The sequence below is a fragment of the Leptinotarsa decemlineata genome, unplaced genomic scaffold (genome assembly GCF_025532065.1).
Source record: "Leptinotarsa decemlineata unplaced genomic scaffold, Ldec_3_MD MMD2_tig00026282_RagTag_RagTag, whole genome shotgun sequence".
Classification (NCBI taxonomy): domain Eukaryota; kingdom Metazoa; phylum Arthropoda; class Insecta; order Coleoptera; family Chrysomelidae; genus Leptinotarsa; species Leptinotarsa decemlineata.
In genome coordinates, this window is record NW_027412668.1 from 14545654 (window position 1) to 14560489 (window position 14836).

The 14836-nt window shown below is 31.4% G+C and overlaps 1 protein-coding gene across 2 annotated transcripts in view; it reads left to right on the forward strand.

The window, feature by feature from the left end:
- Nucleotides 1-2517: 2517 nt before the first annotated feature.
- LOC111517380 (cys-loop ligand-gated ion channel subunit) overlaps nucleotides 2518-14836 on the forward strand; it is a 60249-nt gene continuing 47930 nt past the window's right edge. Inside the window, exon 1 of one of the 2 annotated variants that reach the window (XM_023173525.2) lies at nucleotides 2518-2677. In XM_023173525.2, the coding sequence (XP_023029293.2) occupies nucleotides 2631-2677 (47 nt within the window). In that variant the 5' untranslated portion in view covers nucleotides 2518-2630. Of the gene's footprint in view, nucleotides 2678-6870; nucleotides 6998-14836 lie in introns of those variants that run through there. The other variant, XM_023173524.2, reaches the window with a different exon arrangement.

The window sequence follows — 14836 nt, forward strand, 5'->3', positions numbered from 1 at the left end:
AAATGCTAGGGTTTCAACCCTGGCATTTTTTCCTTTGGTGAAGTTATCCTTAATAGGCAAAAAAATAGATTACCATTGCCAAAATAAAAAAAAAATCTATTTTTTTATTGACAATTGAAAATTTTCCTAATTTTTTATAGTTCAATGTCTCATGGCTAAAAACTAATTGATATTTTTTTTAAATTTTTTACAGCTATTGTTAATAAATTTATTGTAAACAAATACATTGTTTATAAGCGATTCGAAAATTTTTTTTCTGTTCTATGTTAATTGAAAAAAATCATGATTTTTAGAAAAAAAAGGTTTCCTAAAAAATTTCTTTGTTGCTAAAAAATGCGTTTGTTAATTAACAATCGTTTTTTGCAACTAAATATTAAAATTAAGGAACCGTTTTTTTTAATCATAAGTTCTATTGTTCTTTAAGGTTTTGAAAAAACTTTTTATTTATTCTCTTTTCAATTGTTCATTTAAAAAAAATTGTTATGAACAATTTTTTTTTCAATACTTTGTTCTATAATAAAAGTTACTATGTGTGTTTTTTTTAATTTATTCTATTTTTAATAAAACTTTCAATATTGTGATACCTTGATACTTGTCTTTTTCATTCGCTCCTTCGCTTTTATAATTATAAAACCTCTCAAACTATTGCAGTTATGATAAATATTCTCCAATTCTTTTTTGTTCATTATGAATGTATTAACAATTTAAGCCTTTCACTAAAGTTGTAGTCCTATTATTTATTCAATTATTGCTCGTTATTTATTAAAAAAAGAAAAATTTTTAAGTCTTTTCAACATAAACTTCTTGTCATATAACAATAAATCATAAGGATTTCATTACTTGCACTTTTAGTAGTTGTAGGATTATTAAAATTCACTTATTGTCATAGTTATATGGAGTTTAAATAAAATAAATGAAGCAATCAGTCATTCTGTTAATTTAATTTTAATGACTTTACTCATTAACCTTCTTAAATTTCGGTTGCTTACAAATTTTTAAATAACTTTAAAATTCCGGTTTATATCTGTATGCGATATTCTTTTGGTACGTGGAAGAAACATCTGCTTACGGTTTGGAGGGTTAAATAAACAATTAAAAAAAAATAAAAAAAAAAGGTTTTTCAAAACCTTCAAGAGCAATAGAATTTATGATTTAAAAAAAACGGTTCCTTAATTTTATTATTTAGTTGCAAAAAACGATTGTTAATTAACAAACGCAATTTTTAGTAACAGAGAAATTTTTTTAAGAAACCATTTTTTTCTGAAAATCATGATTTTTTTCAATTAACATAATGCAAAAAAAAATTCGAATTGCTTATAAACAATGTATTTATTTATAATAAATTTATTACCAATAGCTGTAAAAAATTTTGAAAAAATATCAATAATTAGTTTTTAGCCATGAGACATTGAAACAATAAAAAATTTTAAAAAAATGCATAATGTATTTTTTATAAAATTATGATTTTCAATTGTTAATAAAAAAATAGAAAATAACAATTTTTTCATTTTGCCAAAGGTAATCTATTTTTTCGCCTATCAAGGATAACTTCACCAAAGGAAAGAAATGCCAGGGTTTTAGTTTAATAATTATAGGGATTTTTATATTAACTTTCAATTCAGAAAAAGTTATTAATTAACAAATTTATGATTAACGTTAAAATTGGGATAGAAATGTTTTGACTGCGGATTATTGTTTATTGATGTATCCCAACATCACATGAATTTTTTCATTCTTTAATATTTACATTTAATATGTTTAAATATTTTTTTTGTTTTTATGTCAGAGTGTCGAAAGGCGCGCGGAAGCCAGACTACCCGCTTTTGGCTCTATTTTCAGGGCTCTTTAAAAATTATAAATAATCGAGATACAGTTTCGGAAGTCGGGACTTTTTTTACGCAAATTCATTGATCTTTTCAAATCTTTTTTCAAATTTCCAAAATTTTGAAAATTTTCCGAGATATTAAGAAAAAACTAAAGCCCCATTTTTTTTCACTTAATTGTTTATAACATTTGTAATTTTTATCGGCGCGTTTTCGGAACTTTCCTTAAACTTTCTAGGCAAAAATACGAATCGAATGACACCTTGGTCTAAATTTTTGGGCAGGGCTGAAAAATGTCACCAAAAAGAGCTAAATCGAGTACATGTGAACCAGACTATACTGTGTATCTTTTCTTGGAAGAACCTTTCTTCTTTGTCATACGTCTTCGAATCAAAAGAAACATTTCAATAAAGATTGCTGTTTTCTGAAGAACATAAATATTGATTTTTTTTATATTCATGATCACGATTATTCAATGATTGAGACTATTGTTTTCACGTCGTTCGAGCTTGGTGACTTGAAAGTTGTTAGTCACTTGGCAGAAATCGTACCATAACCATTTTTACTAACCGTTACATTAATCAATACATTTGATATCTCAAAATGACCAGAATTTCTAAGTACTCTTTCAATAGTCACGAAAATATCGAATAATGAAACGAATGTATTTTAACGACTGCAATACCGAAATGAGCATTCATAAAGAAATGGAAGTTTGATAGGTGTATTCGTACAGCGTAGCAATCAACCATGTTTATTATCATCAGTTTTGTGTTGTGCTATCATTTATTCTAAAAGTATGCAAAAATGATGTTCAGACAACAATGTTACTTGATCATTATTGCCTATTTCAGGTAAGTCTCCTAATCGTTTTCTGGTTTTATTCGTTCATCTCGAAATGTATAATGTAAAAATTAATCACAAATTCAGGAAATAACTTACTCTCAAAAAATGTAATTATTTTCTCCTCAACAAATTCATCATTCTCCAAATGTCGTAATTTTTTTTCTTCGACCTAATTCGTTATGAAGAATTCATGAGTTTACTGAAGAAAATGCAAAAAAAAGGCTTTCAGTTTTGATAAACTAAATATTTCAGTGAGAACTTTGGTTATCCGGGTGGGGTTACCGTAATCTAATGGGAAAAATCACTCTATACGTTACAACTCAAGCTTTTTCAGTTTTGTTCACTCACCTTGGCCCCCTCCCCCCTGGCTCACATATTTAACGATACATAATTGCAAAGTTATTTCCGTCATATCTAAAAAAAGTGATATGCAAAAGTCTAACAACAGAACACCAAATTTGGGGATTTGTCTGTGAGAGAAAACTGTTCTCCAGTATCAAATTGGCTTCAGGGCATAAGGTCACTAATTTCACTTTCCTGTAGATTCTCTTGGAAGTCATTTGATAGTCCACAGGATTTTCTTTGTTGTTCTGGGGCGGAGAATTCCGACAAAATGTGTTTCCTGTTCACAGGATTCACAATCAACAGGTTCTTATTTCTTGAAGATATGCTGGTGGCGCATTTTGGTATGTCTTATTGGTAACCTGGAGTAAATTACTTGATGTCTCATACTCATTCCTTCTGCTACGTGTTTGATTATGTTTGAATCAATATATTTCAGTTTGTTATTATAGTTCTCCCATCTTGTGAACCAGTGTCGTCTGAACTTTTCTTTTATAGCCCGTTTGGAGTCTTGATATGGGATTGAAGAGCCTTTCATGGCTTCTGCATTTTCTGGGGCTTGTTTTACTATTTGGTGTGCCATTTCATAGCCAAAGTGAGAAGGAATTAATTCAGTCTCAAAATGTTTGTTTCTCTGGTACTATTCGTATAGTTATTTTTTTATGCATTCTAACTTGTTTTTTTGGGTACAATTGTTGGATTCCTCGTATTGCACTGAGTGGATTAGTAAATGTAACTGTTTAAACATAGTTTTTTTGCTTTTGAAATAGCCTCTGCTATAGCAAAAAGTTTTCCGGTGTAAATGGTACATGTCGGTGGTTGGCAGAAATAATGTTTTGAGGTAAACGTAATTAAAGCTGATCCAGCTGTATAAATGAATTCGTATCCAACGTATTTAGCTTCTTTTCCATGAAAGAGTTCGAGATAAAGGATTTCGGAGGTTGATGACTTTGGATATTGTGAAATAGTTGTATCACATATGGAAATATTTATACTGTCCCGGGTTCCGATTGGAAAAGTTGTAACATTTTTCAAACTGAACTGTAGTTTTTTATGTGCACGTGGAAGCATTGGTATGATTTCTGTTTTAAAATCTGAGAGGTATTATTGTGGAAACACATACTTAAAACAACACAAGACAACAAAACAAATTTTCAAAACACCGACAAAAATCAGTACTGATATTATTTACGACATCCATACGCTTATTCACAAGTGACATTTCACATGATTGCAGTTCCCTTCATCGAAAATCATGATTGAGGTATAGTTCGATTTGTAATTGCACACAGAGTACAATTTTTGCCAAGATGTGGTAACAAATAATTCAAAAATTTTAATTCAATCAAGCATAAAAGGAGGATCGTCTTTGCGAATATCTCAAAAACTATTGAAAATAATAATAATATCGTTTATTATGCATAAAAAATACATTTATACATAAAAAGAAAAGAGTTAGCCAAAGGTTATCTTCCATCCCCTCCAAAAATTATACAGTGAGTGCAAGAAAATAATTATCATTGATATGATACTATCATATAAACGATAGAGAAGAGAAAAATATAATATATCATATAATTGCTTATAACTCTTAATATTCTTAACATTATTTTGGTCAATGATCAATGGTCAACAATTCCATTACACTACCATACATTGAATTTTGAATGTTTCAAATTAGCACCAAGCAGTAAGCATCTGTGATTTTGTTTCTTTCTTAAATTGATGTATATAATTTTTCGTATAATTCAGTGTTCATATACCTGAAAGTATTTGTTTCGAATTTGTTTTCTTCTGTGTAATTCAATATTTACATGAAAATAGCTGTTTAGAGAGGGCTTTTTTTTCAGTTTGTGTCAGAAAGTTACTTCTTTGCATGATCTTCACATCATTGTACCTATAGAGTTAATTTTTTGAAAATAATTGCTTCTTTCCTTTTTCTGGAAATTCCCATATTTTTTGTATGAAGTTAGAGAAGTAGAAAGCCAAAAATCTTTCTTACCAAAAAACGTTTCTTATGATCAATGATTTCATAACCGCAATGTATCTGCGACTGAAAGTTACAGCAGAAAACCGCTAATTTTTCCTGCTCGTATTGATAACTGTAAGAGTATCTCCAGTCGCAAATCCCGAGGTTGTAAGAACATGAAATAAATAGGAATTCCTAGAAATAAAATTTCATGATTGGGAATAATACTCGTCATAGGTAAAAACACACTTGCTGATCGAAATTCAAATAATATTTCAGTAACTGAATATTTTATCAAATATGAAACCACAAATCACAACAGTCGTGTAAAAGAAAACTTTGTCACCAACCACCAGATTTTTGAAATCTCTTTCTACCTCTTGTTGCTAGATTCTAAGGGCACCCACTTGACATGTATGGCAAGAGTAATATAATAAGTAATATAAGCCGGTTGAGGCGGGAAAATACAATGGGCTGTAATGGATGATACAAAACTGAAATTTGGGAAAATATAGAGCTGGAATATATTACACAGGCAGAAACTGGCATTACACCTATCAGCTTGGTCATCATGCATCTGATTTCCAAGCGGAATTATTAAACCTTTTTTAATAATGCCGATATTCAATATTTACTTGCTATCCCAGAACTGAGATTGGGTTGTTTTGTTCTTCAAATTCTACTCTGTATATAGGGATAGTCTATATACAGGGCTATTCAAATTCGTTTATGTACTGGGGGTCTTGTAAACGATAAGAGATAGAGTGTCGGTTAAATGATGGCAAAGTTGCGTATTTCAGAGACCTATTCAATGATGTGAAAAAATCGAATATAGCTCTTCTGGTTCTGGAGATATACAAGAAAAACCAAACAATCCCAAATTATTTTTTTGCCTATATCTTCTTTATTCGCAGACATATTGAAAATATGAAAGTAAATTTAATTTTATATTTCGGAATATTTCCGTAATATTTGATTATAATTGTGTGAATTATTACCTTTTGAATTACGGCCCTGGAAATTGGTTGATTGAGTTGAATAATAACACAATAGCAACTTTCATCCTCTTTCATAAAAAGGAGGAAACTAGTTCCCACCTTTCAGCGTTTTGAAAAGTTATTTTTGAACTGTCAATTCCAATGTTATAATGAATTTATTGTTGCAAATTTTGGAGAAAAGTTTAACAAGAATGAAATTGAGCAGTCCTTACTTACATTATTAACATTTTTGTGAATAGTTTTCATTAATTTATTTTTTTTTCAAATTTTTCAAGAATCTAATTTTGTCATGATAGTTTTCTACAAATAATTGAAAAATTTCGAAAAAGTCAAATGTGTCATAATGTGAAAATCAAATATTGATTGGTTGCAGACTACACTGATGAGGCTGTTTACTTGTTTGTTGTAATAATAATGTTATATTTTTAGGAACAAAGTAACTTACACAAATAGATGTTTCGTGAAGTTGTCTTAAACCGTAGCCAAAAAAGTCTGCATCACATTTCAATGCCCCTAGTTGTATATGGTGAAAAAATATCTGCCTAAAGAAAATTCGTCTGGGTTGAGCATTGCTAGAATGAATGAGGAATAAATAACTCCAACTTTATCAAATCGAAGTAGACAGGTAATACAAACCATTTTTCATAATTATTTTTCATCTCGATCGATGCCAAATTTGATCTTCGAATAAATTTATTAATGAAAAATTAGCATTCCATGCTGACTTTACTGACCGCAATTGTAATCATTGCGAAATGAAATAGTAAAGGGTAATAATTCGAATAAGAAATCATTGTTCCAGTCCTGATTAAGTGCGGTTTTTTAGTTGGTCGTCATTATTTACAACCTATAAGAGCTGGGATTAACCTTGCTCCATCTTAGTAGGCTCTTATCAGTGCGCATATATCAGTGCAAAATATTAACACTTAACACACGACTTCTACGAAAATAATGGACTCTTCAGTGATAGTGGGTATATTTGCAGTGTCATTTTGGTTTTCAGGAGTTATGTGTGAAGGGTATGTATTCTTTCCTAAAAACCAAAAATCTACAATATCAATTTTATTCGCGGTTTTTCCACCAGATATGGAAAGATTTGAATCATATTTCTGCCTGTTTCGAGTGCTATCGTGTCAGTTCAGACATATTCTTAACTGATTTGAGAAGGAACTACTGGTACACGATGGCCTGATTTTTGGAGGTGAAGCTCTTTGAAGGTCTCACTCATCCAGTTGTTTGTTACGTTATTTCTGGTGACTGAACTTCGTGTCCTACGTGATTCAGTTTTTATTGGAGTGATCATTTCCAAACGAAATTCATTCATGGATGACTGATCACACTTTTTTTGTTCTTGAAATGAATGGATGGAACTTTTTCAAATAATTAATTTTGCTCACGTCTTGTAGAGGATCAACAAAAAGTTACTTTGATCACCTAATAAAAGTAATGATATACCTGGGATGTAAAAAAACTATAATTCATTCGTTAACAGTTTCACAAAATTCGACCACCTTTCAAATGTTGAATGAAACTGGCTGACACTTGATGAAAATCCATATCGAACCTGGTAAAACTATAATAGCTTCCTCAAGCAGAAGACAAAATTTATGTGCTTTCATCAACAAACTCAGAATACACATGCCCAACTGCACTAAGAATATGACATGCAGCTGCCCAAAAATAGAAAAAGCAAAGTCCATGAAATAGCTGGGCGTAGGTATTTACCAACATCTCAGGTGGGAAGAACACATTTCCCAGGTTTTGAAAATGGTGAGACTTCTCATGTTCAAATTCTACACCCTCAGGGGAATACCCTCTCGAAAACATATATTAATTTTACATAATTCCTTGGCAGAATCTATTCGCAGGTATTGTATTGTTGTGTGGGGAGGAGCATTCAATAATGCCATTAATTGCCTACAAACAACCCAAAACTCGTTAATAAAAATTAGATTTTAAAGAGCTAAACGTTTCCCAACGGAACACCTATACAGGGAAACTAAAATACTCAACATTAGATCCTTATACAGCTACCACTGTTTGATATGGATGTTCTTGAACATTCAGAAATTTAGTTTTATCGCTCACGAAAACTTGCATATCAAAATTCCCCTCTTTAAAAAAAGTCATACGCAAAGATTTGTTTTCTTTTTCGGACCCAAACTATACAACCTTCTTTCAACACACCTGAAAAAAAATTAGAAATTAAGTAAATTCAAAACAAGCAACACATTCAAGAGAACCGGATGACATTCAAAATATTTTTAAAAAAACAAATAATTGAAGGCTCACCTCAAAATCCTGCATCGCCGATCGCTGCCCCTTCCTCTGCCGTATCACCATAATTATGATTACAAGTTTTTTATTATAATTTCTATTTTCTAAATTTATATTATTCTTCGTATTTTTTATTATCTACCACTGCTGTTGAATGCATATAATAATGTTATTACAGAAGTTGAATACTTCTTCAAGTGTGGTGGGAAAAGCACAAAACAGGCAACATACGGCCAGGTGTATGCTACCCCATTTTGAAAGAAGCAAGATTATTATTGTATGAAGATGTATACATTGTACTGTATTGTAAATAAATACATTTATTTTAGACTATATCAGGAGAAATCATACGAATTTACCTGGAGCTGAATAAAGTAAAAACTACTAAATTATAACAACTCTAAAAGCCTTTTTAGCTATTTCATACGTTTCGAACATATTATCAATTCTGAGCTAAATTTAACTACCTGAAAAGAGCAATTCACCAGTTGAATGTTTTTCCAGTTTGGCTAATGTAAAACATCGGACATGAACTACACGACAATTTATAAACTCCTCATCTATTTCATACGGAAGCATAGAAAGAAGGGCCAAAGATTATTCGTTTATTTGATCCACCATAATTTCGACTTAAAAGTCGAAATTTCGACTTTTATCTCGTAATTTCGACTTTTATTTCGTAATTTCGACTTTTATCTCGAAATTTTGACTTTTATCTCGTAATTTCGACTTTAATCTCTTGATTTCGACATTCATCTCATAATTTCAACTTTCATCTCGTAATTTCGACTTTTATCTCGTAATTTCGACTTTTATCTCGAAATTTCGACACTCTTTTCAAATCATTTCGACAGTGCTCCAATCTTCTTATAGTGGTATGTTTTTTACGAAGAAATATGACAGAAACCGATTCCATTGAGTAATCGAAGCCTACTCATTTTTTGATTGAACCTTCGGAAACTATTCTGCGCCAGTTAGTTTTTTTGCGTCATTAGATCTCTACGATTTTTCGAAATGAGGAGAGAAAACCCAAAATACCTAAGAAATGAACATTGTATCTCTTCGAAGAACATACCGACAGTATTATTTGGTTGCCATTGCAAACTGTGTTTCTACATGACAATTAAGATATGATTGTGTAGAAGTATTCTTTCGAAATGTTAATGAATTTCTACTAGAAATTTCTTCAGTTGTAGTGAAAAACTGAATTTTAGATAAGTTTTGATAACGAAGTAAGGATATTACTGATCAGATTGATTTACTATGATGAGAAACTAATATTTTGGCCAAAGTCGACTTTCCAAAAATAATTTACAAAAATCTTCATCACAGGCTGTTCGGGGATTTGTACTCTCCGACGAAAAGTGAATGTTGGAATATTGATAAGGTGATCTGTAACTCTATAAAGGGAAGGCATCGCATACAATATACTTGGTCTCCCTGCTGGAGCAATAGCATTCCTTGTTCACCGTATTCTATGAATACTCCATTCAAAACATACTTGATCAAGATCACTCTGAAATAAAAATTATAATTAAAATTTTATTAACAACAGCTCATCTCTTACTTGTACTAATGGTATGAAACAAAATTGAACTAGAGACTTGTCCGAAAATGATGCATCAAATAAATTGTCTTCAATTGGGGTTTGAAATAAATTCATCCAGTATTGTGCATTTTATTTACGTAATATAGACCACCAAGATTCTATCCTTTGATTGTGCATGCTTTTTCCATACAAAAAAACATGATCGATTTGTTGATTCAGTAAATACTTCATGAAAGGCTTTTTGTATCCTCTCCATTACTTCATTTTCAGTGCCCATATCAGTTCGTAAAGTTCTGGGACATCCTCCTTTTAAGAAATATCCTCGAATTACCTTCAAAATTTCAAATTTTTTTCAAGTGTGAAGATGAGAAATAATAAATAGTGTGATAAAATTTAATGAAATATCATTGACACAACATTATTGTTGAAATTATTGATTGATTCAGAGTTAGTGATTTTTTCTAACCTTAGGGTCGCTTGAGGTTGATCCCACTTTCAACCATTTCCATTGAAATTTCAATCACACAACAATTTCACGAACCTCCTGTTAACATCACCTCGTAGTAAATTATAATGCACTCAAGGAACCATATTTCAACTTTTGAGTCAAAATTATGACTTTCAAGTCGAAATTACGAGATGAATGTCGAAATTACGAGATAAAAGTTGAAATTACGATAAAAAAGTCGAAAATACGAGATAAAAGTCGAAATCACGAGATAAAAGTCGAAATTACGAAATAAAAGTCGAAATTACGAGATAAAAGTCGAAATCTCGACTTTTTAGTCGAAATTATGGTGGATCGAATAAACAAATAATAATCTTTGGCCCTTCTACGCTTCCGTAATTTCAAACCAAACTCTCGTTTTTGTTATTTTTAATATGCGTTCTCAAATTATTTTTTGGTTTTATACGCCACATTCACATCTCAATAAATTTGCCAACCGCCAAAGCATGTTAACGTTCTTTAATTTTCCGCCTCGTTTTCTAGAATCTGGTGAACTTTTCGTAGTTTGACTGTATAATTTGTTCGAAAAGTAAAGAACCTATTAGATTGTTATCATAATAATTGATGATCTCACTCTTTTTACGAACAGACAAACGAACATTCGCTATTCTGTGGATCGTGCTGATATGGATGTATAGAAGAATGATGAATGATAAAATCCGTTTATGTCGGTTTACGAAACACCGTGTTTTTTATCAATTTCCATTATTGTCGATTCCAATAATCATTTTTTCCATGTCCATAGTAAATATGATGAAAGGGTGAGAAGAATTGATGAAATCCAAGAACTTATACGGCTTTCTATTCGTTTCGGTGAAACTCACTTTAATGTCATCGACATATAACTTTGAACGTATTTTTCGTTACAAATCATCAATGGAAATTTCTATCGATAGAAAACTTAATGGGGTTTTCGTTATGAGACATTCATAGGATGAATCGAATTTGTCGTTGAATTGGAATTGTTTCATTCGGAGGAATTGCCTGAGAAATACGTGGGTGGTCTAAAACGTTTTCGACCTAACAAAGCTACAAGATAATTTTTTAGATTTTTTTTATCTTTCAACGTAGTCTATCACACAATACCCCCATCTCTGTAACCCGTCCAAATAGTACTCGGCGTTTTTCTCTGCAAAATAATTATACACGAAGCTGATTGTCTCTTCATCTGACGATGGTCAAGCAGTTCAAACTGTAATTCATGGATTTTGACAATGGCAACCGCTGAAGTGTGAGACGGTGCGTTGTCTTGGTGAAACAAAATTTCCTTTTTCTGCAAATGTGGCCGTTTCTCTTTCGATAGTTCTGCCTCAAGGTTGTCAAGTAATGATGCGTAGTATGCTTCTGTAATGGTGTTATGAAGATAATCGATAGAAAGAGGATGAGAATTATAGAACCTTAACCTACTTAGGCCAACCCACTACAAATATTTTAGATTTTCTTCACAACAAAGGTGCAAATATCGCTTTCAAAACCAACAACAACTTAGGCATGCACATTAAGAATAACAAAGATATAAGTGTATAAATTATCGTGTGGGTTATGTCCGATGTTTTATATAGGTCAAATTGGAAGAGCGTTCAAAGCCCGCATAAAGGAACACAAATATAATTTCCAGAATGGAAAAATAAATTCCACATATATGCCAGTCATTTAATCTCAGAGGGACATGAGTTCAACCATGAATACAAATCCTTCATTTCCAGAAGAAAGGTTTGAAACTCAACCTGTTGGAGAGTATGGAAATAAACAAATTCAAAAACTCTCAACATTAACTGAATTGAATAATTCGCCATTATTGAATCTGTTTATTTGCAGGTAAATTAGTTAGGTATATTTACAGGTATACTTTCGAAAAATTTATTGATATTGTTAATGAATTCATACCTGACCTTTTCAGGTAGATTCATCATTTAGGTAGACGAGTAGGTACTAGGTTAGAGTATAAAATGGTTGTAATTTAGAAGTAACTATCAGTTTATGCTTGTGGAGACTATTGTATAGCGAAACACGTGTCGCGGTTTTCGTAAAACCCTCTATAGTGAAAATCATACAATAAACTGTATTGATTGGTTTTTTGATATGGATTTTCATCAAGTATCAGCCTGTTCTATTCAATCATACTCTCTGTGTTTCAATATTCAAATGCATCCGAATCTTATTCACTGTTATCTCTTTTTCGAATTGTTCACCATCGCTATTGGAATCACTACAGTGGAAAAGTCCACTTTGTTATCACACTCGTTATTACTATTAGTACTTTTCCAAGGACGCCACATTTCAAACAGATAAAAAAAAATCTCAAGTAATTATAACTGCACCAATATCGAATTTCAACCCTCAAATCGCGATCAGTTCCTGAACTGAACACGACGGCGATAATCATCCCCACATTCCCCGATTTCAACTCGTCACCGTAATATGACTTCAAATTTAATTTTATGACTCTTCAGCCAGTCATAAAACTCGGTTAGTAAAAATTATCCAATGCGAACCGCCAAGTCTACAGTCCACTTTTTGGCTTTTGAGAGTGCCGCAAACTTTAAGAGTGCACAATATCGTTCACTTCGACTATACCTAACAACTGCGCGTCCAAAATGTGTGAAACTTTGGTGATTGACTGTTAACAGATGAACAACGAAATTCAATAGCTTTTATTTACGAGTGTTGCTATCTTCGTGTTGAGCTCGAAAACTTTTCATACCCCGCTCGTAAATCTAATGAACGATCGGATTGATTCGAATAACTCTGCTAATTGTATCCTTATCAGATAATCATATTCATTTACTATAGAATGATTACTGAATAATATTAATAAATTTGACTTGTTTTCACATGTTTCAACTGGTGAATTGGGGAATACATTCGCTCATCTCAGTTAGTAAAACCTCCACTAGAATTATTAATCTGATTGGACAGCAGTTACAATCTCACCGTAAAATGTATTAGTGAACTTTCGATCATTCTTATTGAATTTCTTACACTGACAACAAACGCCCTAGCTCAATTATAGTGTGATTATCATATATTTAGTTGTAGTTATACATAGTTCTTCATGCTAGAGCAAATTTTCGAAGGAAACTTCTCAAAATGAGTTTATTTATATTCCAATCTTTTTTTTTGTAAGACACAACCTTCCTTTCATTACATCGTGTAATTTTGGTAAGAGCACAATATATCTATAGGTTTTTTCAAAACAGAGGTTTACACTAATTATAAATATCTGATATTGTTTTCATCCAGTGACTTTTCATGATTCATCAGAGTCGTCAATATCGTAAGTGAACTGATAAGGAATTCCAAGTAGTAGTCCCCTAATTCTACTTAAATACGTATTTGCTAAAACACACCAAAATTAAAGTCATCTAACAATATATTCCGATAGTGAACTAACGAATGATATCAACATTCGTATGAATGAAAAAATAATCGAATTGAAAGGGTTTTTTTCCAGGAGAAATTAGTTTTCAGAAAAAAAAATTGTTTTGGTGTTTCTTCTTCACTTCTGTAATATATTAATTTCAAATGTATCTGCTTCCTTCCTTCGTTTGGGAATACTTCCTAATTTTTTGTATGGAGGTGGAGAAGTGAAAGCCAAAAACTTTTTTCCCAAAAACTATTCTTACTTGAAAATATACCCCTCTCAATACCTATGGCTGGAATTAGATCACATAAGATAATAATAAGACAAGGGTCATATTACGAAACTTCGAAGTCCGCCAATGACGATGATATACTTCCATGTAAGTGAAATTTAATTTCGTAACTTTTTCATATTTTATATTGTGCGGTATTGCAGCATGAATGATATGTGATTCAATACCATAACGAATGTTTATAGTACAAACTGAACAAAAAAGTTTTTTTCGTGAAATTCATGTGGAAGTAGATATGTCAAGAAGGCTTTTTTTCTTCCAGTTTGCATTTGAAAGTAACTGCTATGCATAATGTATGTATAGATCTTTGTGAAAAGTTAATGGTGAACTTAATTGATTTCTTTCTTCCTTCGGAAGTTACCCACGTATTTTTTATGGAGATGGAGAGGTGGAAGGCCAAAAACTTTTTCAAGAAACTAATCTCTCATAATTCAATTAAAAAAAAATCCTGTGGCTGGAATTGAGTCGAATAAGCCTATGAATGTCTTCACTTATTGTCAGCTTTACATGAGTTGTAATCTTGTGAATGATTCATCTTGTAATATTATCTAAAAAGTGCTGATTAGGTGATAACACAAGTGTCTTACTCCGAAACTTCGAAGTCCACTGTTGAGGATAATAGCATTCCATATAAGTGAAAGGTTATATTGTTACTGTTTGGAAACTATTTTCTTTTTCATGTAGCCATAGTAAATGTGATAAAAGAGTAAGAGAAATTGATGAAACATATAACTTTCAACGTATTTTTCGTTCATTATATGAGACCTTCACAGGATGGATCAAATTTGCCGTTGAACTGGAATAGTTTCATATGAAAATTGTTTGGAAACTATTTTATTTTTTTATGTAGCCAAAAAGATTTTTCGTC